This window comes from Lissotriton helveticus, chromosome 11, assembly GCF_964261635.1.
Source record: "Lissotriton helveticus chromosome 11, aLisHel1.1, whole genome shotgun sequence".
Lineage (NCBI taxonomy): Eukaryota > Metazoa > Chordata > Amphibia > Caudata > Salamandridae > Lissotriton > Lissotriton helveticus.
In genome coordinates this window covers 154,599,330-154,621,773 of record NC_136072.1, presented here as the reverse complement: position 1 = coordinate 154,621,773, position 22,444 = coordinate 154,599,330, and the positions used below count along the sequence as shown (strand labels likewise).

Here is a 22,444-nt window from a genome sequence, read left to right as displayed (position 1 = left end):
TAAGAAAGGCCAGGTCTGGTGGTAGAAGATTCTCTGTTAACGTGGCAGCTCTGTGGAATTCCCTGCCGCTTGCCTTGCGTTCTGAAACCGGCACTTTACGATTTCGTAAATTTTTAAAGACTTACCTGTTCCCTGCCTAATGAGTCGTCTCTGTTAGGGCTGCTCTTTCTGGACAAGTGCTGGGATGCCCAAGGGTAACCACGCGCGATATAAAACTCATTAATAATAATAATAATAATAACTATTTCATGCTAACTGCTATTTGTTGGTGTAATGAGCAGGTGGAGCACCGGTGAACAATGTACTGCCCAAATCCATTGCTTCTTTGCCCTCCCTCTTCATCACAGCCCTATAATAAGGGTAACATGAAAAGCAGTAAACACGTGGTGGTGGTAAGCAATAAAGATATGGGATGGTGTGGGGAGTTAAGTGAGGGACCAGGATAGCAAAAGGGTATAGTGCAGGATAGCAATCGTGAACGGCACATCGAGCGTCATCGATTAGTAACAAGAAGGCCTAGATTGCAAAAAACCTTTTTACTAAGGATAAGGGTCACTAAAATGGTAAATGACATTTTGCTTGGAACCCCCGAAACCTCTTCTAATGAGCCGGTGTGTGTCATATTCCTAGATGGGAAGGTTTTTGAAAAACAAATACTTTTTTTATAAAAGCGCCCCAAACGGTGCTTTCATTTTACCGGCGGCCACACCCCTTTCTATAGACGAGGCTCGTCTAAAGAAAGGGGAGTGGCCTCTATTAACATACAAGCGCAGGACAGGCGCTTGGAAACAACAAAAAAAGTGAATAAAGAGTAAAAGAAAAAATATGCGGCTGCATTCAGCGCCGCAAATAAACCAAAGGCAGATGTAGCGTAGCGTGGCATGGTGCAAAAAAAAGCGTTAAGAAAGAGCGGGTGAAAACAATTTAAATGAATTAGTGATCAGAGGCTAGTAACAACAGTCCTTATTGGAGGTTACAAGATGAGACAAGGCTGTACAAAGGAGGGACTACTAAGCCTATTGACCAATGAAGAGCTAGAGTTTACAAAGGACAATGACACAAGCCAATGAAAAATATGGGCAGAGTGTGGGCGGAGCTTGACATCCACATCTGAATATAGCATGCCTTGCAGACCAGCTCATGCGCTGCCCAGGCTCGACCTAAAAAACAAATCATTATGGCAGTGCCCGGGAGCCCTCTTTGCCAGTGGGACGCCCGATGCAGTGAACCCTTGGCTCGAGGGGGGTAGAAAAGGATAGAACAGAAAAGGACAACATCACACAACTCTGGTATCTATCACCATCCCACTTCCACGATTGCAGGGCTCTCTATTCAGATTCAGCAACATAATCAAGCTTCACATACTTCATTGTGTTTTCTCTCTTCTCAAAATTGTGTTTTCCAATTTTTGTGTCTCTTGCAAAGAGGGGATGTGTCTGGGAACAAGCTTGGAAAACCAAAGGAGATGTAGGCAGAGGACCGGTGCCTGAAAAAACAACGGGAAGAGGGCCACACTGAAACTCGATCCGCTGAGTTTGTATTAATTCCTGATTAATAATTTAACTTCAGTAGAATTCTGGTTTGAGGTGGATTGGAAGTAGAATGCTGTCTCTTGATGTGCACCTGCGGCCCGGCCTTGAATGTTGAACGTTCAGAATTCAGATATCTTAAATCTACCCCGGGGGAGGAGGGGCAGCCAGAATGAGCCTAAAGTTGCTCTTGTTGAAAAATCCTAACTCCTTAACATCACTTTAACACCACCAGCTTTTCACAGTCATGATGACTGCTAACCATAAACTTTGACAAACAGTGCCATGACTCATAACATTGATATATAATTTAATATGTGGACATTGGTACTCTCTGCAATATGTGTCACGATTTACTTGTCTTTACCATTGTCACATGTAAAATGTCTGAGTCCTAAAGGCTGTTAACTTTTTTTCTGTTGTATTTCCCACTTTATTAATTAGTTATATGTCTTAATAAAAGCATTTGTTACTCCATTTGGACAATTAACATAGATTTCATCATATCTCTATGTAATATGATCTAAGATAATTCAAGTAAGAGACCCCTGTTCCTTGAAAAAAAACCTAAACAGAAAGCAGTCTGCTTTAGGACATCTAAACCTGCGCGCATATAGAATTGGCTTAAATGGCATCAAGACAAGATTTCTGATTGAATGTGTTTTTTTCTCTCTAGGGCCCGGGCGCAGTAGGACATGATGACCATGTCGTGTTTCCCACATCTGAAAACAATGAGCATTACAGAGCTGCCCTTACTTAAGCACCAACCGCACTTCTGGGTGTCACCCTGTAGAGCACTAGGGTCAGTATTGAGCTATTCTCCAAATATCTGCATGGCCACCGCCAGGCGTTTTCGGCTGAGCACCAAAGACGCTAGGGCGTTGTCTGTAGTTCAGAATGGTGACCGCAATCCCCCATCAGCATAGCAGCAAGAACACGAATATGCGGCCCAGAGAGTAGCTCAATACCATGAGGAATACAGAAAATGATGGGTTGAAATGCTTGAGTTCATTTAAGCCAATGGTAATTACTTGGGCCACATCCTTGTCCATTGCTTGTGTGCTCACCTTACCAGCACAGATAGGACCCAGACATATGCAAATCACACATAGTCATGCTCAAAAAGGAAAAATACAGCTCTCACTGCCAAGCTGGGCCCTCTCTGAATTGGAACACAAGCAGCCCCAAACCTGTGTCAGCTAGGCAAGTCTGCCCTCAGCTCAGTACCATGGACTCTTGCCCGAGCACTCTTAGCTGTGCTCTGACAGATGAGGCTTCTCATTCTTGTGCTTCCTTCATAATAGTAGCGCATTCTCTTGTGCATATGTTGGGGCCCATGAAGCGCTACCTGATAAATCGAAGTTCACAACTGAAGCTCCTCAGCAAATTAATACATTTAATTAATGTGAAGCACATTAAGATACACAATGAAGACAGAGAATAGTTACATTTTCGAACCATAAAGGCTGTTAGAACCAGAATGACCGCAATGAAGAATTGCCATTTAAATAGTGGTACAGTCACATCTTGGCTCACCTTTCCCGGGAAACGAAAATTGAGAGAATCTGCTGCTATGGCGTCACAAAAAAGTGATTTACTATACTTAAAGAAGAAATCATCTATTAGCTTCTCGTTAGCTTCACTTGGTCAGGATGGTGTTTTCCCTTACCTATCACAGTTACCAGATCCAGGTTTGAGGAAAGAAATCCTAAGTGTTCGGTGGGATGTAATCCAATCTATTCATCCCACCCATATAAGACAGGGGTGCAAAATAATAGTGGTTTTTGTCCCTGCCCTTTGAAAGCCAAATGCACTATTACTCATATTCTTATGGACTGCACTTTTTATCTCGCATATCGGATTAGGTTTTTAAGACCTCTGTTTTTTAAATATGATGCTCTTTATATTTATTTATTTTATTTTATTTATAGAGTTTTATATAGCGCGAACGTGACCCACGAGGGTATCAGAGCGCTTTACAGCAGAAGAATATTAAAGGATGAAGTAGACTACAGTCAACAAAAACAAATTTCCCAGTTTGTAAAGAAATAGAGATCAGGGGGGAATTTTTTTTTACATACACACAAACACACACATGGATGATCAAGCGTGTCAACATCCAGCTAGTATTGAGCTGCATACAAATATAAGGCAACAAGGGTTGTGATGAAAATCTTAAACTCAAATACATCCTGCATTTAAACTTAAACTTAGGACATGAATTTGATCATTAGTAGTCTTTTTACTTCCTTTCTGAAAATAATGAAGGAGGTGACTCCACGCACAAGTGGTGGTAGAGAGTTCCAAATCTTTAATGCAATCCCTGAGAAAGCTCTAGAGCCTGTTCTCTTCTTCCGGAAGGATTGGGGTTTCAGAAGGAAAGTGCTCGCACTTCGTAGTTGTCTACAGCCTCCAGATTTTTCCAACTTTAGCGCCAGATAACTAGGTGTACTGTTGTGAATTGCTTTATGCGTCATGCAAGCCACCTTAAGGTGTATTCTTGCCTCATAAGGCAACCAATCCAGTGCTTTCAATGTTGGTGAAATGTGGCTGTTTCTTTTAGTTCCTGAAACCAGTCTAGCCGCAGCATTCAGGGCTGCTCTCAGCGGAGCAAGTCTGTATTTAGGGAGAACAGCGAGGGTGGAGCTTCCGTAGTCTAGTCTTGGTAGGACTAGAGCTTGTACTGCAATTTTTAGATCAGCCTGAGGGAGGAAGGGTTTGAGTTTCCTTAATATACTCATCTTGTGATTAGCTCCCTTGGTGGCAATAGAAATGTGCGACTGCATATTCAAATGTTTGTCAATGGAGACACCTAGGGATTTTGCTGAGTCTATGATGAGGGGGACACAGTCAAAGGAGGTTAGATGTTTTAGCCAGAGGTCTATCTTAGGAGCGTGATTTGGAGGTGAGATGAGTTATATTATATATATATATATATATTATAGGAACAAGGCGGTGGAGTTACTGTCTGAGATGGGATATTTAGATGTGGCAGTTGGGATTGCTCGGTTCCTACGATCTGTTAAACATAATTTATAAAAATGAAATGTAATGGGGATGGGGTGGTGAGGAGGGGGTTCATTTAAAGGTTTTAATTAATATGTATTTTTTAGAATGTTTTATGGACAATTGTCTAAATAAACTTGTTTTTGAACCAAACCATAAAGGTTTATTAAAGGTTAGAACTTACAGAAAGCAAAATCACCACATTAGTATCAATCAATAATTAATGTATGAATGTATTAATCAATATGAAGTTCAAATCACATCAAGTTATAGAGAAAGAGGATGAACAAGCTTAGAGTTGCTTCTATGAAAGGGTTAAAAAAAAGTTCTTCCACAAAGAGAGTACCCGACTATGCTCCAAGCTGTATCAGAAGCGGACAAAGTGTTTGTGTCATAATATGCTGTCCACTAGCTAAAATCACACAATTCTAGCATTTGTCATACACGGTTTCCATAAAACGATCCAATCAGGTTACAGATAAAAGATACAAAGAGCTCATTCGCTTCTCAGGATTCCCCATAATACAGCATGTATCAGTGTCCTTCAAAATTACATTAATCTGCAACAAAAGAGATACATTGGACCAGTCTGTACCTTGCAAGGGGCCTGTTGCAATTAATCTAAACGTTTCATGATTATTACAGTAAAAATACAATTTCAAGTGACTGACTGACTGACTGAATTATTTATTAAGCGCACTATTGCTGAGGCGTCTTGGCGCTGTGTGAGGATTAGGATGAGCCTTTCCAGTTTAGGATTTGGTGAATAGCCAGGTTTTTAAGGCCTTTCTAAACAGGATCTTATTCGTTTCCAGGCGTACCTTGGTGGGTAGAGAATTCCATAGCTTAGCCGCCTGAAATGAGTGTGCCTTGCCACCCCATCGGACTCTCTTTATCCCTGGTTGGCAAATCAGGCCCAAACTACCAGATCTTAGGGTGCGAGACGGAACATAGCGAGGAAAGAGAGATTTCGTATCCTCTGTACCTCCGCCATTTAGAGCCTTGTGAACTAGGCATAAGGCCTTAAACTGCACCCTTCGTCGGACAGGAAGCCAGTGAAGTAGCCTTTTGCCATTGAACGTCGGGTGGTGTTTCGGCAGATCTAGAAGAACTCTCACAGCAGCATTTTGCAATGACTGGAGTTTGGATAGCTGTCTTTCTCCAATTCCTAGGTACCGTGCATTGCAGTAATCAATACGTGATAGAACTAAGGCTCCAACTACTGTTTTCCTTAATGCAAAAGGTATGAATGGCAGTATTTTTCTAAGGACCTTGTGTTTCTTGATGGGAAATTCAGCTTCGCCTGAAAACTAAAGTTCACATGCCATGCAGCAAGATGACAACTAATGTTGGCCATTTAAAACACAGGCCTACATTAGCAGCGGTTAATCTAAACGTGAATAATGCACAGTTAATACATTTGTGTGTTTACATGTTAATAATTGATTTAATGCAAAAAATGTAATCAGTAAAAACCCTTCAATAGTCATGCATGCAGATAAGTTCTTATTTATAGTCTGCTGCAAAAATCTGCATTTTTTACTCACATCCATGGAGAAGCCAAAAACGATGAGGAACGCAAAACTTTTTTTACAGAAAATGCATGCACAGAGCTGTTGTGCAGCAAATGAAGAATGCACATCTTTTCGGTTGTGCATTACTTCTGTTTAATTATTGTGTAAAATAAAAAGAAATACTTTCTGTATCTTAATATAGTGAGCACATCACAGCCAGATGTGTGCCACAAGTACAGGCCATAATTGTTCTGCTATGCGTTAATTTCTGTAATATTTTTCTGCTCTGCTTTAATTGCTGTTATAAAGATTGCATGACATCATCTGATTACATTAAACAGTCTGCGGTTGCTGCACTTGAGAGCGGAATAAATCCATATTCCAGGAAGTAGATGTCAGAAACTGGGTTATTAACTTGGGAGGGTGTGACCCCACCAACTTTGTAAACAGACTTTGGTTAGGCCAAAACACGGTTATTAGAGAATCTCTGAATAACTCCTGGAAGCAGTGGCATAAGTAGCAGGCACTTTACAGAGAAGAGTGTTAAGTGCAGGTGCTACTAACAATTTTAAAGTAAAAAATATAATGCAATAAAATTCTCAAATCGATTTAGGGGGAACTGGAAAAATTATTTCTTTACATTTTAAGGTGACAATTGATTCAAAAAAAGAAAACCACCATTGAAAAACACAGTTCACGGTTGACCAGGAGCTGGGCGCAGTTTCAGGCCAACCATGAAGGAGTGGAAGCCATTTTTGATGCTCAAAATACTCCAGTGGGGCAAGCCATAGCTTAACTGGTCTCCACAAGCTGAATACCTTCCCTGTGAGATCCACCTAAACCGATTTTTAGAGCAACAAAAAGCTCTGTGTGAAGCAACCTGAGTTTTCTTACCCACCCTGGGTGCAACCACCGTAGGTTAGATTTTGTGTTTTGTCCAAGTCTTCCTAAGTAGGAAAAAAGGCTAGTCCCACTTTTCTCCAACTGCTGGTAAAGGTCTTAGTGGTCATCCCCATAGCCCTATACCCTAAGGGTGGGCTCCTAGACACTGAGGGCCAGATGTACAAACACTTTTGTTTGTGATTTAGAAGGTGGAAGAATTAACTAACTGCAAATTATGAATCACACATGCTATGTACCTACCAACTGTTTTCTAAATTAAGAAATCATTTGCTATTTTTTAATTCAGAATTGCAAATTATGAATTGGTGAAAATGCAAACGGTGACTGTCACACTAGCATCCACTAATGACATCACCACATCCAGGAAGTGTGCTGTTAGTACAGCTGCCGAACAGAAGAGAAGAGATGGGCATCAAAATCCTAGACAGGAGGAAGTCAATTCAGAAGCCATATGAACTTGAGATTTTTAATGAGGAGTGTGTGGCTGAACATGAAAAACGTTTTGATGAAGCTGTACTTTCCATGTAAAGAGCTACAAAACATACTGAACAAACAAAATCAAGCAGGGGCTCAAAAGTAGTCACTTTATCAAAGCTTTCAAATTGCCCATCTCTAATGGCCAGCTGCTTATTGACCATACATTTAACTACTTTTACAAGAAAGAGAGACAACTAACACAAAACTTTAGCCACACTGTCACCAAGCAGCCAACGCATTTCGCCTTACAAAGGCTTCATCAGGGCACAATTTGTAGGTTCTCCATAGAGTCGCAAGGCGCAGAGGAAGATCAAACAGTAGCGGTAAAAGAAAGTCGCCACTCTCATTTGTGGATTAAACGCTAGAAGCGGAGCTGGCGGGTGGGGGTGTAGAAGCTGAGTTTGCTGTTCAGGTAGGCTGGTCCGACGTTGTGGAGTGCTTTGTGTGCGTGGGTGAAGAGCTTGAAGGTGATCTTCTTGTCAACAGAGAGCCAGTGTAGGTCTCTCAGGTGTCAGGTGGGGGGTGATGTGGCTGCGGCGGGGTACGTTGACGATCAATCGGGCGGAGGCGTTTTGGATGCGTTGTAGTCGTCGTATGTGTTTGGCTGGGATTCCTGCGTAGAGTGCGTTGCTGTAGTCCAGTCTTGTGCTGACGAGGGCCTGTGTCACCGTTCTTCTTGTTTCGGTAGGGATCCACTTGTAGATCCTGCGGAGCATGCAGAGGGTGTTGTAGCAGGAGGAGGAGACGGCTTTGACCTGCTTAGACATGGAGAGGGAGGAGTCGAGGATGAATCCTAGGTTGCGTGCATGGTCAGTGGGTGTTGGTGCTGTTCCCAGCGTGGTCGGCCACCAGGAGTCATCCCAGGCTGAGGGGGTGGGTCCGAGGATGAGGACCTCCGTCTTGTCCGAGTTCAGCTTCAGACTGCTGCTCCTCGTCCAGTCGGCGACGGCCTTCATTCCCTCGTGGAGGTTGGTTTTGGCGGTGTGTGGGTCCTTGGTGAGAGAGAGGATGAGCTGGGTGTCGTCGGCGTAGGAGATGATGTTGAGCTTGTGATGGCGGGCCACTTGTGCGAGGGGGGCCATGTAGACGTTGAACAGCGTCGGGCTGAGATATGAGCCCTGGGGGACACAGCAGATGATGTCGGTGGCTTCGGATCGGAAGGGTGGGAGGCAGACACTCTGGGTTCTTTAGTAGGGGATCTCTGTGTATAGTCATAATCTAGTGAATAGTCCCGCCCATGTGCGTGGACCCCGGAGCAATCAAAAATAATCTCTTACAGTGTCAAAAAATGCAGAAAAGCATAGACACTTAAGAGAGAATTTAAAGACAGATAATGCAGCCTAAAAAGGCTACACTGTCCAGTACTTCAACTAGAAATTCCACCATAAAATCCACAAAACAGCAAAAGCCTGTACAGATTTCCCTTGCTTTACCAGCAAAATCCCTCAGGAATGATAGAGAGAAGAACCTGGACAGACAAGCCCCATAGGCTGCCATTATGTGGCTCAAAACAGGATACTGTGCCTTTAAGAGAATCTTCCAGAACCTTCTCCCAGTATCCCAGAATGCATAGCAGGTCCAACATAGTTTCAGTTCTTTTTTCCGGCTCCTGCAAGCAGGACCCTGGAGCATTGAGCTCTCCCTTTTCAAGGGTTTTGTTGGTGTTTTCTCACTAAATTCGATTTTGTGTACTTTTAAAGTACTTTGGTGACTTTCTTCTTGGTTTTCTGCACTCTTTTATTGTCCATAATGCCTGCATTATTCGATAAATGCCCGGAGTGCTCCAGGAAGAAGGCCAAGTCAGACCCCCATGAGGTGTGTATCCTCTGCCTTCCCTCTTCCCACATCCCAGAGGAGTGTGTGACAGACTTCAGGGACTTGAAGAAAGAAGACTGAAGGCTCAAGGTGGGTCTGGAGGGGCTTCTACGGCCCATGCTGAGGCCTCTGGGGGGCTTCCCAGGGGCAGGAAGTCCAGCAAACGTCCAAGATCTCCGTCTGGGTCGGTTGCCAGGACCACGACGTCGAGAGGACGGTCCACGGCCAGTTCCCGGTCTCCCCAGGGCTCTGGGTTGAGCAAACGTCGCCCGTCGATGTCGAGGGACTTACACAGGCCGCCGTCGAACCCGGTGTCGATTTCCTCGTCGTCGCCGTCGGCGTCGAGCGGACGGCATCGGAGGGCCCGGCGTCGGCGCTCGCCGTCGAGGCGACACCGCCGTTCGCCGTCGAGGGCGAGGACATCGTCGTCGTCGAGGCCGCCGTCGAGACGAAAGAGGTCTCCGGTGCTGAAGAAGTCGACGTCGAGGCGATCTAAGAGGTCGACGTCGAGGCGATCGAAGAGGTCGTCGTCGAGGCGGTCGAGGTCGCCGTCGAGGCACCAGCGACCGTCGTCGAGGTTTAGAGGTTCGTCCATCTGGTCGGGGTCGACGTCGAGGCATAGAAGCCGGTCGACGCCGAGGAGTGCGAAACGGTCGACGCCGAAGGGCCGCTCGACGTCGAAGGAACCACGGTCGACGTCTGAACACCGGTCTTCCGCGTCAGGGGGCCGTAAGGACAGGCCGAGGACTGTGGGGGGCTCCCCGCAGTCAGAACAGGATGGTGGCTCGCCGGGAACGGCGTATTCAGAGGTGTATACACCAAGGAAGACTGTTATACAGCCTCCTCCCCCTCCTTTGCCTAGAGGGCCTCCTCCGAGGACTGCAACGCCTCCTCCGTTGCCTCCTCTACCTGCTCTTCCGTCAGGACCACAGGCACCGGTGCCGGGTGCTCCTCCTCCGGTTCCACCGAGATCGGTGTCGATGCCCAACCTTTCGACACCTCCGAAGAAGACTCCGAAGTCGAAGGTTCCTCCTAAGCCCAAGACGTCCGACCCGGGGAAACCGGCGGAGCGTCCCAGACCCAGGAGATCGAGGTCACGCTCAGGGAGAAGGGACAGATCTAGGAGTGGACATGGATCCTCCTCGAGATCCAGACATCGCCATAGGAGGCATCGGTCCAGGTCCCATTCGGCCTCTGGGACCCGTTCGTATTCGCCTACATTGTCGGATTCACCAGAGACGAGGGTGTCTCCGATAGATGACATTGGCACGTTCCAGGAGGTTCTCCTGAGAGGGGCGGCGAAGTTGGTGATCAAGGTGACGGCCCCTACGCCCACAACTTCTGTGATCTTCGAGACTTTGCACACGAAGCACCTGTCTCGCCCCCTACTGCCTTTGGTGCCAGGACTGGTCGAGCCGGCGGAACAGCTATTTCTTACGCCGGCGGTGGTGAAAGCGGCTCCCTCCAGGCTTGTCAAGAAGTACAGGGCTCCTGAGTCGGACCCGGCCTTCTTGCGGAAGGACCCAGTGCCTGATTCAGTGATTGTGACGGCGGCTCGGAAACTACATGCTACCTCCCCGTCCTCCACTGTGCCTCCGGATAAGGAGAGCCGCTGGATTGACTCGGCTGGACGGAAGGCGTGTGGCACGTCTTCCACGACAATGAAGGCCTCCAGTGACTAGGCGTTGTTAGGACGGTACGACCGTGCACTGTGGGACTCCATGGAACAGTTTGCGGACCTTGTCCCGCGGGACAGGAAAGAGGACTTCATGGAGATCGTCCAGGAAGGGATGCTGGTTTCGAACCAGGCCATCTGTGCCGCGGCGGATATCTCCTTGCAGGCCGCTCATGGATACTGCCACGGTATCAATCAGAGACGCCATGCTTTGACTCCGGCTGACGTCGCTCAAGCCTGAAGCGCAGCAACGAGTGGCTAATCTGCCGTTTTCCGGCGACACCCTCTTCGGGAAACACGCAGATGACGAAATGGCCAGGATGAAGGCCGAGGCTGAAACCCTGACGGCTGTGGGCTTGGAGAAGCTGAAAGAAAAGAAACCCTACCGCCAGTTCCAACGGCGGTTCGGGTCGCAGGGTAGAGGAAGAGGACAGTCTTCTGGGCAACAACAGCAGCAGCAGCAGCAGCAGCAATACAGAAGACCCTTCCAGAAACATCAGAGGGGTAGAGGTGGACAGCAGTCCTCTGCCGCGAACAAGGGCCCGGCTGGGTCTCGCCCCTGAGCGGTTACTTCCCCTTCATCCGTTACCCGCTCCGGTGGGGGGAAGCGTTCAATTTTTTCTGGCAGAGTGGAGAAAAATTACTCAGGACAAGTGGGTGCTGAATATTGTTTGCAATGGATACAGTCTTCGGTTCATCAGCCCTCCTCCATCGATTCCTCCGGTCAGCTCGCAGTATCAACTGCGCGAGCTCCAGGCGGAGGCCGACATCCTTCTGAGGAAAAGGGCGATAGAAGATGTACCTCTGTCTCAAAGAGGAAGAGGTCTGTACTCCCGGTTCTTTCTGGTACGAAAAAAGGACAAGAACGAGTTCAGGCCCATTCTGGACTTGCGACAGGCAAACAAATGGATTCGCAGAGAAAAGTTTCGCATGCTGTCGTTGCATCGGATTTACCCTCAGCTGCAACGGGGAGACTGGCTTTGCGCCATAGACCTGCAGGATGCGTACTTCCATGTGCCCATTGCACACAAACACCGGAAGTTCCAGCGATTTCAAGTCGGCACCAATCACTATCAGTACACGGTACTTCCGTTCGGGCTGAAGTCTGCGCCCCGGACGTTCTCGAAGTGCATGGCAGTGGTAGCGGCACACCTGCGGAAGAACAAGGTGTTTGTCTACCCATACCTGGACGATTGGTTGATCAAGGCCTCCTCCTTCTCGGAAGCTCAAGCACACTTCCAGAAGACGTGTGTTCTCTTGAACAAGCTGGGGTAGCACATCAACATGTCCAAGTCTGTCCCGACTCCGGTCCAGTGCATCCAGTACTTGGGAGCCTCCATCGATACGCTGTCGGCAAGCGTGTCTCCTTCGGAAGGGCGACGTTTATCACTCCTTCGGAAGGCTCAGGCTCTCCTGTCCGCTCCATCCACGACAGTGAGGACGGTGTCTTCTCTGCTGGGATCGATGGCTTCTTGCATCTTCCTGACGCCACATGCACGGCTGCATATGAGACCGCTGCAGGAGTGCTTGGAGGATCAGTGGGACCAGAGGAGAGGCTCTTGGGACGACAAGATACGACTGTCTCTACATGCTCTTCAGTCTCTGAAGTGGTGGTGTTCAGCGGAGAATCTCCTCAGAGGGGTTCCCTTCCACAAGGACATTCCCACTCAGACTATCGTGACGGATGCTTCTCTCCTGGGATGGGGAGCGCACTCCGGAGATCTGCAGATTCAAGGGACGTGGTCCCCGTCGGAGTCCACGTACCACATCAATTTCCTGGAACTCAGGGCTGTTCACTTGGCGCTGAAGGCCTTTCAACCGTCCTTCCGGACCAACTCTCTGCTTGTACAGACGGACAATACGACCACGATGTATTACCTCAACAAGCAGGGGGGCTCGAGATCGCGCACTCTGTCTCAGGAGGCGCAGGCGATCTGGCATTGGTTTCTGGCTCGAGGACTCTCGATAACGGCCACTCATCTGCCAGGTGTGCAGAATGTTCAGGCAGACGAGCTGAGCAGACTGATTCAGGAAAATCACGAGTGGGTCATAAACGACGAAGTACTAGGAGAAGTCTTCGCAAGGTGGGGCACTCCAGACGTAGATCTGTTCGCCACCGCCGAAAACAGCAAATGCCGAGATTTCGCCTCCAGGTACTTCCAGCCGGGGACGCTGGGGAACGCGTTATGGATCAACTGGTCGAACAGCTTTCTGTACGCTTTTCCACCCATTCCCCTGATTCCAGCGGTTCTCATCAAGCTCTCCCAATCCAGGGCGAAGATGATTCTGATTGCCCCGGAATGGCCCAGACAGTGGTGGTTCACGGACCTGCTTCACCAGTCTCTCCTTCCTCACATGAAGCTGCCGTGCAGGCCGGACCTTCTCACGAAGTTCGGGGGGCGGATGGTGCACCCCAACCTCTCGTCTTTGAGTTTGGCGGCATGGCTCCTGAAATAGTGCAATATGGCCATTTGAATCTCCCAGCGGATTGTATGGACATACTGAAGGAGGCTAAGCGACCTTCCACTCGGACTTCTTATGCTTACAAGTGGAAGAGGTTTTGCATCTGGTGCAAGTCTAAGAACTATGACCCTACGACATGCAAGGAAGATGTCATCCTTCCATATCTGCTACATTTGGCGGAGTCTGGCCTTAATGTCCATTCCATTAAGGTTCATCTGGCTGCTTTGACTGCCTACAGGAAATGCCCTTCACAGACTTCCTTCTTTCAGATCCCTGTGATCAAAGATTTTTTGGAAGGCTTGAAGAAAGTGTTCCCTCCTGTCCGGCTTCCTTCGCCTTCATGGGACTTGAATGTGGTGCTGTCCAGATTGATGAAGGAGCCTTTTGAACCTATTCATAAGGCTTCGTTGCAGCACCTGTCCTGGAAGGCGGCGTTCCTCGTGGCCATTACATCGGCCCGCAGGGTGAGTGAAATTCAAGCGTTGTGTTGCCAAGAACCTTACACTGTATTTCATGCTGCTAAGGTTGTTATGCGTACTCACCCTAAGTTTCTTCCCAAGGTTGTTTCTGATTTTCATATCAATCAGACTATATCTTTACCTACGTTCTTTCAGAATCCTTCATCTCCAGCGGAAAGGTCTTTGCATTCCCTGGATGTTAGGAGGGTGTTGAAATTTTATCTGGATAAAACCAGGGATATTCGTAGGTCAGACCAATTGTTCATCAATTATGGATCTGTCAGGACGGGTCTTGCGACCTCCAAGCAGTCTATCTCTAGGTGGATTGTGTCCTGCATACAGCTGTGTTACCAAAAAGCTAATAAGACCTTAGGAGGTAAGCCTAAGGCTCATTCCACCAGGGGCAAGGCTGCCACGACAGCGTTGCTCCGTAATGTTCCGATTGCAGAAATCTGCAAGGCGGCCACTTGGAAGTCGGTTCATACCTTTGCTAAGCATTACTGCCTGGACACTGATGCCAGGGCAGACGCTCAGGTTGGGCAGGCTTCGCTGCGAAATCTGTTCGCACAGTAGTGGCGTTAATTCTGTTTTCTCCACCGCCGCTTTGGTGTGGGGATGGGCTTGCCATTCTATTCACTAGATTATGACTATACACAGAGATCCCCTACTACAGAAGGAGTAGTTTCTGTCCTGTAACTCCAGTTCTGTAGTAGGGGTATCTCTGTTATAGTCATAAGCGCCCTCCCTCCTCCCCGGTGGAGAGAGACATTTTCCTTTATGGAATGCTACAGGTCTGGCGTGTTACACCTTCAAAAAGAACTGAAACTAAGTTGGACCTGCTATGCATTCTGGGATACTGGGAGAAGGTTCTGGAAGATTCTCTTAAAGGCACAGTATCCTGTTTTGAGCCACATAATGGCAGCCTATGGGGCTTGTCTGTCCAGGTTCTTCTCTCTATCATTCCTGAGGGATTTTGCTTGTAAAGCAAGGGAAATCTGTACAGGCTTTTGCTGTTTTGTGGATTTTATCGTGGAATTTCTAGTTGAAGTACTGGACAGTGTAGCCTTTTTAGGCTGCATTATCTGTCTTTAAATTCTCTCTTAAGTGTCTATGCTTTTCTGCATTTTTTGACACTGTAAGAGATTATTTTTGATTGCTCCGGTGTCCACGCACATGGGCGGGACTATTCACTAGATTATGACTATAACAGAGATACCCCTACTACAGAACTGGAGTTACAGGACAGAAACTACTCCTTCTGCCGGAGAGGAAGGACGTGGTCCAGTCAAGGGCCTTCTCTTGGATTCCGGCTTCTAGGAGGCGTGTCTTTAGAGTGCGATGGCAGACCTTGTCGAAGGCGGCTGACAGGTCCAGGAGGATGAGGGCTGATGTTTCGTCGTTGTCTAGTTGCCGCCTGATGTCATCTGTGGCGGCGATGAGGGCTGTCTCGGTGATGTGCCATGATTTTTCGATTTATTTTAATTACTAATTACTAATTTATACTTTATACTTAACTGTGTTAGTTGCCTCTCTTTCTTGTATAAATAGCTAAAAAACATATCTAGAACAGAATATAGCAGAGAATTAATGTTGGAGTGACCAACAGGTCGACAACGAAATCCGACAAAGGTGCATTGTTCATCATTCCCACACCAAGGACGAACTTGCTACAAGGCGGAAGGAGGCTGCAGGAGCCACCTTCCACTCCCATGGAAGGAATCAGACACAGAGGCAGAGGGGTAGTTGTTTGGTCTGTTGCTAGGTTGGATACATCCACTGCCACTATGACCATTCATACTGCTAACATGCAGGCAGGTTAAATTGGCTCTCCACAGCAGTATAGTTACTAGGAGTCTGGCGTTGATTATCAATGCACTGGATTGATGCAGAGAGCTAATATCGCCAGTATAAGGCTGGATCTGATGGCTCAGTGGACTAATGCATCCACTGCAGAGGCCTGTGTTTGACCTGATGGTCACAGGTTCAAATCCCAGTGGGTCCACTCAGCCTTTCATCCATCTGAGGTCTATAAAATGAGTACCGTTGGGTAACAATAAACATCTGTTATTTTGTGCCAAGATATCCCGTTAGGGTTGAACTTGCGCTTTACAAATACATGTTATCTTATAAGTGAAACATCTACAGAAGAAAGTGGGGAGGCCTCCAGTATAAGTAGCGTACCTGTAGCAGATCCAGGCTCTACAAAGTGCACATGAAATCACAGTGGTGAATAAGAAGTAGGAGCAAGTGCCATGCAGCATCCCAACTACAGATCAACCATGGGAAGACAAAGGTACAAATAAACAACTGAAAGTTTAGCTGTTTTTTTCATTTACGCTTAATTGTAATTTAAGATATACAATAATGTATGGGTTAACAGCACAACCAGTGTGGATTTTTTAAAGGTCAGTGCTCTCCAATATTTCATTGTGTGAATAAACAGAAAACTTATGTTAAAGCTTCACATGTTGTCACAGTTAATAATTACACATTCGTTACATGACATTTACTTCAAAAGTAGTTTTGGTAGCATCATCCCTTCATGCACATCCCTGTGCAGTCCGTACAGCCTCTTTAGTAGCTTGAGAAAGTGGAGTATGCTCTTATGTCTGTGAATATAAAGTGCACTGGAAGTACCAAAGCCCATCCTACAATAAGTACAGTGGTGCAATGCGCATATGCGTGAACTTTTTGCAGTTAAAGGGGCTTTGGTATTACAGAAGGGGCTGCAGACTCTTCTTCTGCCCTTTCTGTAAGACAGCTCATGCTGGTGCTACATATGTGCTAAAACGATCTCAAGGGGCTGCTCTCCCTGTTGCATGGACCATGTCCCCATGCAAATAAGGGAATCGTTTGTGCCTACCCCACATTACAGACATGGGCACAGAGTCAAAGAGGCTGTGAGGAGGTGCACGGAATGTGTGCCAGATAGAGTTAGCGCAGAGTTGGTGGGTTCTCCAAGGGCACCTATTGTAAAAGAAGAGAGGGGGGTCATAGACACCCCCCTCAAGCCATTACCCTGCCAACGGGGAATGTCACTCACTGCACCCGCCTACAGGGATATCTTTGCCCCCTTTTAAAGTTACTCTAAAGTATACAAAACAGTGATGGGTGGCATGCATAAATTGATCTCAGCCACTAGTAATAACATAGATCCGCATCCCAGTCCATCATTATTTTGCTCACCATGTCACCACAGTTTGGACCTAGCCATATGCAAATCAGTCTTGACCCTGCTCCAGTGGGAACAGTCCAGTCTCAACTGCCACACCACGTCATTCCTGAACCGTAACACAAGCAACCCAGGGCCGGTTTGGCCCTAGTTAGGTCTCATCAGCCAGGTATAGGTATAGCTTTAGTTCCAGTGACACATGGGGCCCACATCTGGCTGGCCTGTCCCACTTAGGGCGACACACTAAAGTATACAGAAAAGTGATGGATGGAATGCTTTAATTAATCCCCACCACTGGTAGTTACTCAGGGCCATATCCCAGTCCATCACTATTTTGCATACCATGCCACATCAGTTTAGACCCAGCCATGTGCCAACCAGTCTTGACCCTGCTCCAATAGGAAGAGTCTAGCCTGAACTGCCAGGCCAGGTCGTCCCTGAACCAGAACACAAGCAGCCCAGGACCCAGTTAGGACTTAGTAGAGGCTCATCAGTCTGGTATAGCTTGGTTCCAGCAGCACAGTGTTCACTGCGCCAGGTCACGCATATCCGTCCCACTTAGAGTGACACACTTAAGTATACAACCAAGTGATGGATGAAATGCTTGAATAAATATCAGCCTCTGGAAATTACTCGGGCTACATCCCAGTCTAGTGATATTTTGCACACCATGGTACTTCAGTTTAGACCCAGCCATATGCAAATCATTCTTGACCCTGCTCCAATAGGAACAGGCCAACCCAAACTGCCAGGCCAGGTCCTCCCTGAACGGAACACAAGAAACCCAGGGCCGGTTGTGCCGTAGATAGGGCTCGTCAGCCAGGTAAAGCTTGGTTCCAGTGACAGTGTGGGGAAACGACCTTAACAATGCGAGCAAAACACCGCAATACATTTATTATTATTATTAGGGAAATTTGTAACGCGCCTGGTTTACGCACACCGGCGTGTCCCCGCGCAATGGTAAGTGGGGTAAGCAGTCCTAGCAGCCATCACAGCCGCCTACCTTCCAAATAGGTGAGTCTTGAGTTTCCTTCTGAACATGGATTCTGAAAGCTCCAAACGGAACTCTAATGGTAGGTCATTCCACTGCTTAGCAGCCAGATATCTGAAAGACCTGCCTCCCATACGAGCTTTCTTTATTTTGGGGATTTTCAGTAGCCCTGTACAGGAGGAGCACAGATTTCTTGTGGGCTCATACCGGGTAACCAGACTCTGTAGCGGGGCAGGGGCTTTGCCGCCCAGAATGCGGTGACACATGGCCAGAGCCTTGTACTCCACCCTGCTCCTGACAGGAAGCCAGTGGAGGGCCTGGAGCGCTGCCTTTGAGGATGATCTTCTAGGGAGCCTCAAAATTAGGCGAGCAGCTGCATTTTGCAGCACTTGGAGGCGGTTGAAGACCCTTCCCGTGGCACCCAGATACAGCAAATTAACGTAATCAAGGCACGAGGTGACTAGGGCATGCACCAGCGTCCGGCGAGCTGTAATGGGCAGAAGATCCAAGACCTTCCTCAGAGTTTTTAAAACTCCGAAGCATGCCCCCACCACTCGGCCAATCTGGGGGCCAAAGGCAAGGTCGACGTCCAACCATACCCCAAGATTCTTTACTTCCTGGCAAGGAACAGGTGTTTCTCCTAGACAGGGTGGCCACCATGCCGACGACCATACAGATGGCCCTCCCCCACCACTAGCACCTCGGTCTTACTGCCATTGAGTTTCAAGCAGTTGGCGGACATCCAGGTTGCCAGTTCTTGCATGCAAGCTCTGAAATTGTCCGCCACAAGACCAGGCACACGTGAGAGGGATATGACCAGCTGCGTGTCGTCGGCATAAGACACGATGCGCAAGCCATAGCTTTCAACTATAGCCGCCAGCGGGGAGACATACAGATTGAACAGAGTTGGGCTCAAGGACGAGCCCTGCGGCACGCCCTGGCCCAACCTAAACTCCTTAGAATAACATTCTCCCTGGCGGACTTGAAAGCATCTACCTGTCAGGAAAGAGCGGATCCATCTAAGCGCAGCTCCTGATACCCCTCCATCATTCAGACACTGTAGCAAGGTGGAATGAGCTACAGTGTCAAATGCTGCACTTAGGTCCAAGAGGATCAGGGCCATAGTCTGACCCTCATCCACTCCCTGCCGTATGGACTCTACTGCCATGAGCAATGCTGACTCCGTCGAGTGGCGTGTACGGAAGCCAAACTGAGAGTCGTGGAGTAGGGAAGCCTCTTCCACAAAGCCCATCAGCTGGAGGTTCACCGCTTTCTCAGCAACCTTCGCCATGTATGGCAAAAGAGAAATGGGGCGAAGATTGTCTAACCTGTCATAGCTGATATTGGGCTTCTTTTGGAGAGGAAGGACCACCGCCCGTTTCCAGGCATTAGGGACAGTATGGGTCCCAAAAGAGATTGTAAGCACCTACTGAGGTCTTTTTAGAAATACCAGATATTCAGGGCGCACCACTTGTGAACCGCTAAGTAATGACAGGCACTTGTAAAACAGGGTGTAGGCAATAGGGCGAGTGGTAATACCTCACAACCACTCAGGATGACCAGAAACTGGTCAGCAATACATATGAACAACAATGCCCCTGCACTAACACAAAAACCATATGGTAACAATTTACGTATACGATTGTAACATAAGAAAATGACATATAGTGCATCAATCTAAACAGTTCGTGTAGATACGTGATTCAATAAAAGTTCGTCTATTGTGACGGGTAAGTCAGTCAAAAGTCTGTGGTGGGGGTGTCCATTTTCTGTTTATTGTTCCATTTCAACAAAAGCCAACACGTGTTTCATCGCAAGGAACAAATGCGAATCTTCAGGGCTGGAAAAAGGCTTTATAGGTCGGAAATGTCGGTAAGGAGTGGACACAAAAAAGAGCGCGAAGGGACCGGTCAGGGCTTGAGCCGGCCAGCCAATTATATTAACTAATTTGGCTACAATGTAAGGGAGGTTACTACCACAGGTGGCGGCAAGAGACCTCGTATGTCGTTTAATAGGACTGCAAAAACCGATGTGTGGATAAACACATCTTCGTTTGCTGCAAGTAGGGTGGACCTAACGTTAACGAAACACGGCGCCGGGAAACCCGCAGAGGGAGATACACGTCCGCCAGGACTAGGCACTTTGTGGTTTAAGTGCGCAGCCGCCCTGCAACCACACTAACCTCGCTCCTCCCGGTTTCCACCCTACTTGCAGCAAACGAAGATGTGTTTATCCACACATCGGTTTTTGCAGTCCTATTAAACGACATACGAGGTCTCTTGCCGCCACCTGTGGTAGTCACCTCCCTTACATTGTAGCCAAATTAGTTAATATAATTGGCTGGCCGGCTCAAGCCCTGACCGGTCCCTTCGCGCTCTTTTTTGTGTCCACTCCTTACCGACATTTCCGACCTATAAAGCCTTTTTCCAGCCCTGAAGATTCGCATTTGTTCCTTGCGATGAAACACGTGTTGGCTTTTGTTGAAATGGAACAATAAACAGAAAATGGACACCCCCACCACAGACTTTTGACTGACTTACCCGTCACAATAGACGAACTTTTATTGAATCACGTATCTACACGAACTGTTTAGATTGATGCACTATATGTCATTTTCTTATGTTACAATCGTATACGTAAATTGTTACCATATGGTTTTTGTGTTAGTGCAGGGGCATTGTTGTTCATAGGTCCCAAAAGAGATGTCCAGGAGATGGCGGATATACGGCTCTAATACGTGCAGACTGCCCATCAGGCGTCTGGGTGTAGTAGGGTCCCTAGGGGAGCCTGATTTTATTGATCCACAGATCCGAATAAGTTTCTCAGTCGACGGGGTGATGAATGTGGTTAGCACCCGTTGTTCTCCCCTTACCCTAGGCACCTCTTCAATCTCGGGGACTATGATAGCCCGGCTTGGGAAGGCCGAGTAGATAGTTGCTACCTTGTTGGCAAAAAACTCCGCTACTCGGTTACAGCTGTCTACCGTGCAAAATTCTTCTGGGACTGCCGTAGGCTTCCCAACCGAGAGTGATTTATATATTAGGAACAATTCCTTCGTGGAGTTTTCTGCTTCCCTAATCCTGGTGTCAAAGTACACCTTTTTAGCCTTCCTAATTAATCTATGGTAGGTGCGCCTACTTGCAACATAATCCATTCTAGCTTGAGTGGCGAAGGCTGATCTCCACCGCCTTTCTGCACGTTTGCACGCGACCTTGGCCACGCGCACCTCTTCATTGTACCAAGGTGCCGTTCTCTGGGCACGTCCCTCCGTTCTGATCAGGGCAAGCGGAGCAACTTGGTCCAGGGGGTCCGTGATGCGCTGGTCCAGATTATTGTTGGCTTTCTCCACGTCCTCTCCCCCCGGACCACCCCCCACAGTGAGTGCCTCGTTAAACCTGGCTTGGGAGAAGTTAGCCCATCTCCGACTCGAACGATGTAATTCTACCTGTTCCGGCACTCTAGCTCCCGGAATGTGTATCAAAAAGGGCACCAGATGATGGTCTGACCAAGGAATGGGTACGGGGGTCAAGGCCTCCACCTGTCCCCAGCTGGCAAAGATAGGGTCCAGTAAGTGGCCCCGCAGATGAGTGGGATCTTTAACTATCAGCTCCAGCTGAAGCGCACTCATCTCTTTACAGAGGTCCCCGGCCGTTTTGTCCGCAGGATCATCCAGGTGTAGGTTGAGATCACCCAACACCAGGAACTTATCCGCGCGCTGAGCTGCCTCTGTGATACCTTCCACCAGGTTGTCGCAAATCTGGCAGACGGGCCAGGTGGCCTGTATATCAAGAGGCCCTTCACAGTGTAGCCCCCATTTACCTGAATGGAGAACACACCCGCCTCACTATCTGTGATCGCAGTCTGCTCCAGATGGCAATGAAGGCCCTGCTTGGCGGCAATGGCTATCCCTCCACCTCTACCCTTCGATCTATCTAGCCTTACCAGGGTGTAACTCTCCGGAATGGCTTCAAGGGCCTCTGATGTAGAGTCACAGTCTAGCCATGTCTCTGTGAAAAAAACTAGATCCCATTGCTTTTCACTAAGGAGATCATAAATATCTAGTCTGAGCTTGCGTAGCGACCGGACATTCAACAAGCCACAGACTAGCTCGTAATGCTCCCTTTTTGCCGTCTTGGACAGGTTATAGGTGAATTGGCAGTGACTGCAGCCAGTGTTCTCCTCAACACTCATGCCATGCAGACAAGAGCTGCTAGCACCCATGTTGCGGAAGGACAGCAGGTCAGCTCTGCTCCAGCGTGTGTATCCTCTCTGAGGGGCAGGGGGCAGGGCACTGGCCTGCGCCCGGCCACGGATTGGCGCAGACGGGCTTAACTTAGGCGCAACTTCGGCGCGCCTTCGTCGCGCCCGCTGCGCTGCCGATTATACATCTGCCTTATATCCCCCCAGCGTCCAACCAACTAGAGGGCTGCCCGTAGCAACC

At 47.9% G+C, this 22,444-nt stretch overlaps 1 protein-coding gene across 1 annotated transcript in view; it reads right to left on the bottom strand.

The window, feature by feature from the left end:
• Window positions 1-22,224, bottom strand: part of LOC144790753 (uncharacterized) — a 752,701-nt gene extending 730,477 nt beyond the window's left edge. The window contains exons 1-2 of the mRNA XM_078665457.1: window positions 21,946-22,224; window positions 20,652-21,781 (exon numbers count right to left, since the gene is read on the bottom strand). Coding sequence (XP_078521583.1) covers window positions 20,652-21,781; window positions 21,946-22,224 — 1,409 coding nt within the window. The remainder of the gene's footprint in view (window positions 1-20,651; window positions 21,782-21,945) is intronic.
• Between the last annotated feature and the right edge of the window lie 220 nt (window positions 22,225-22,444).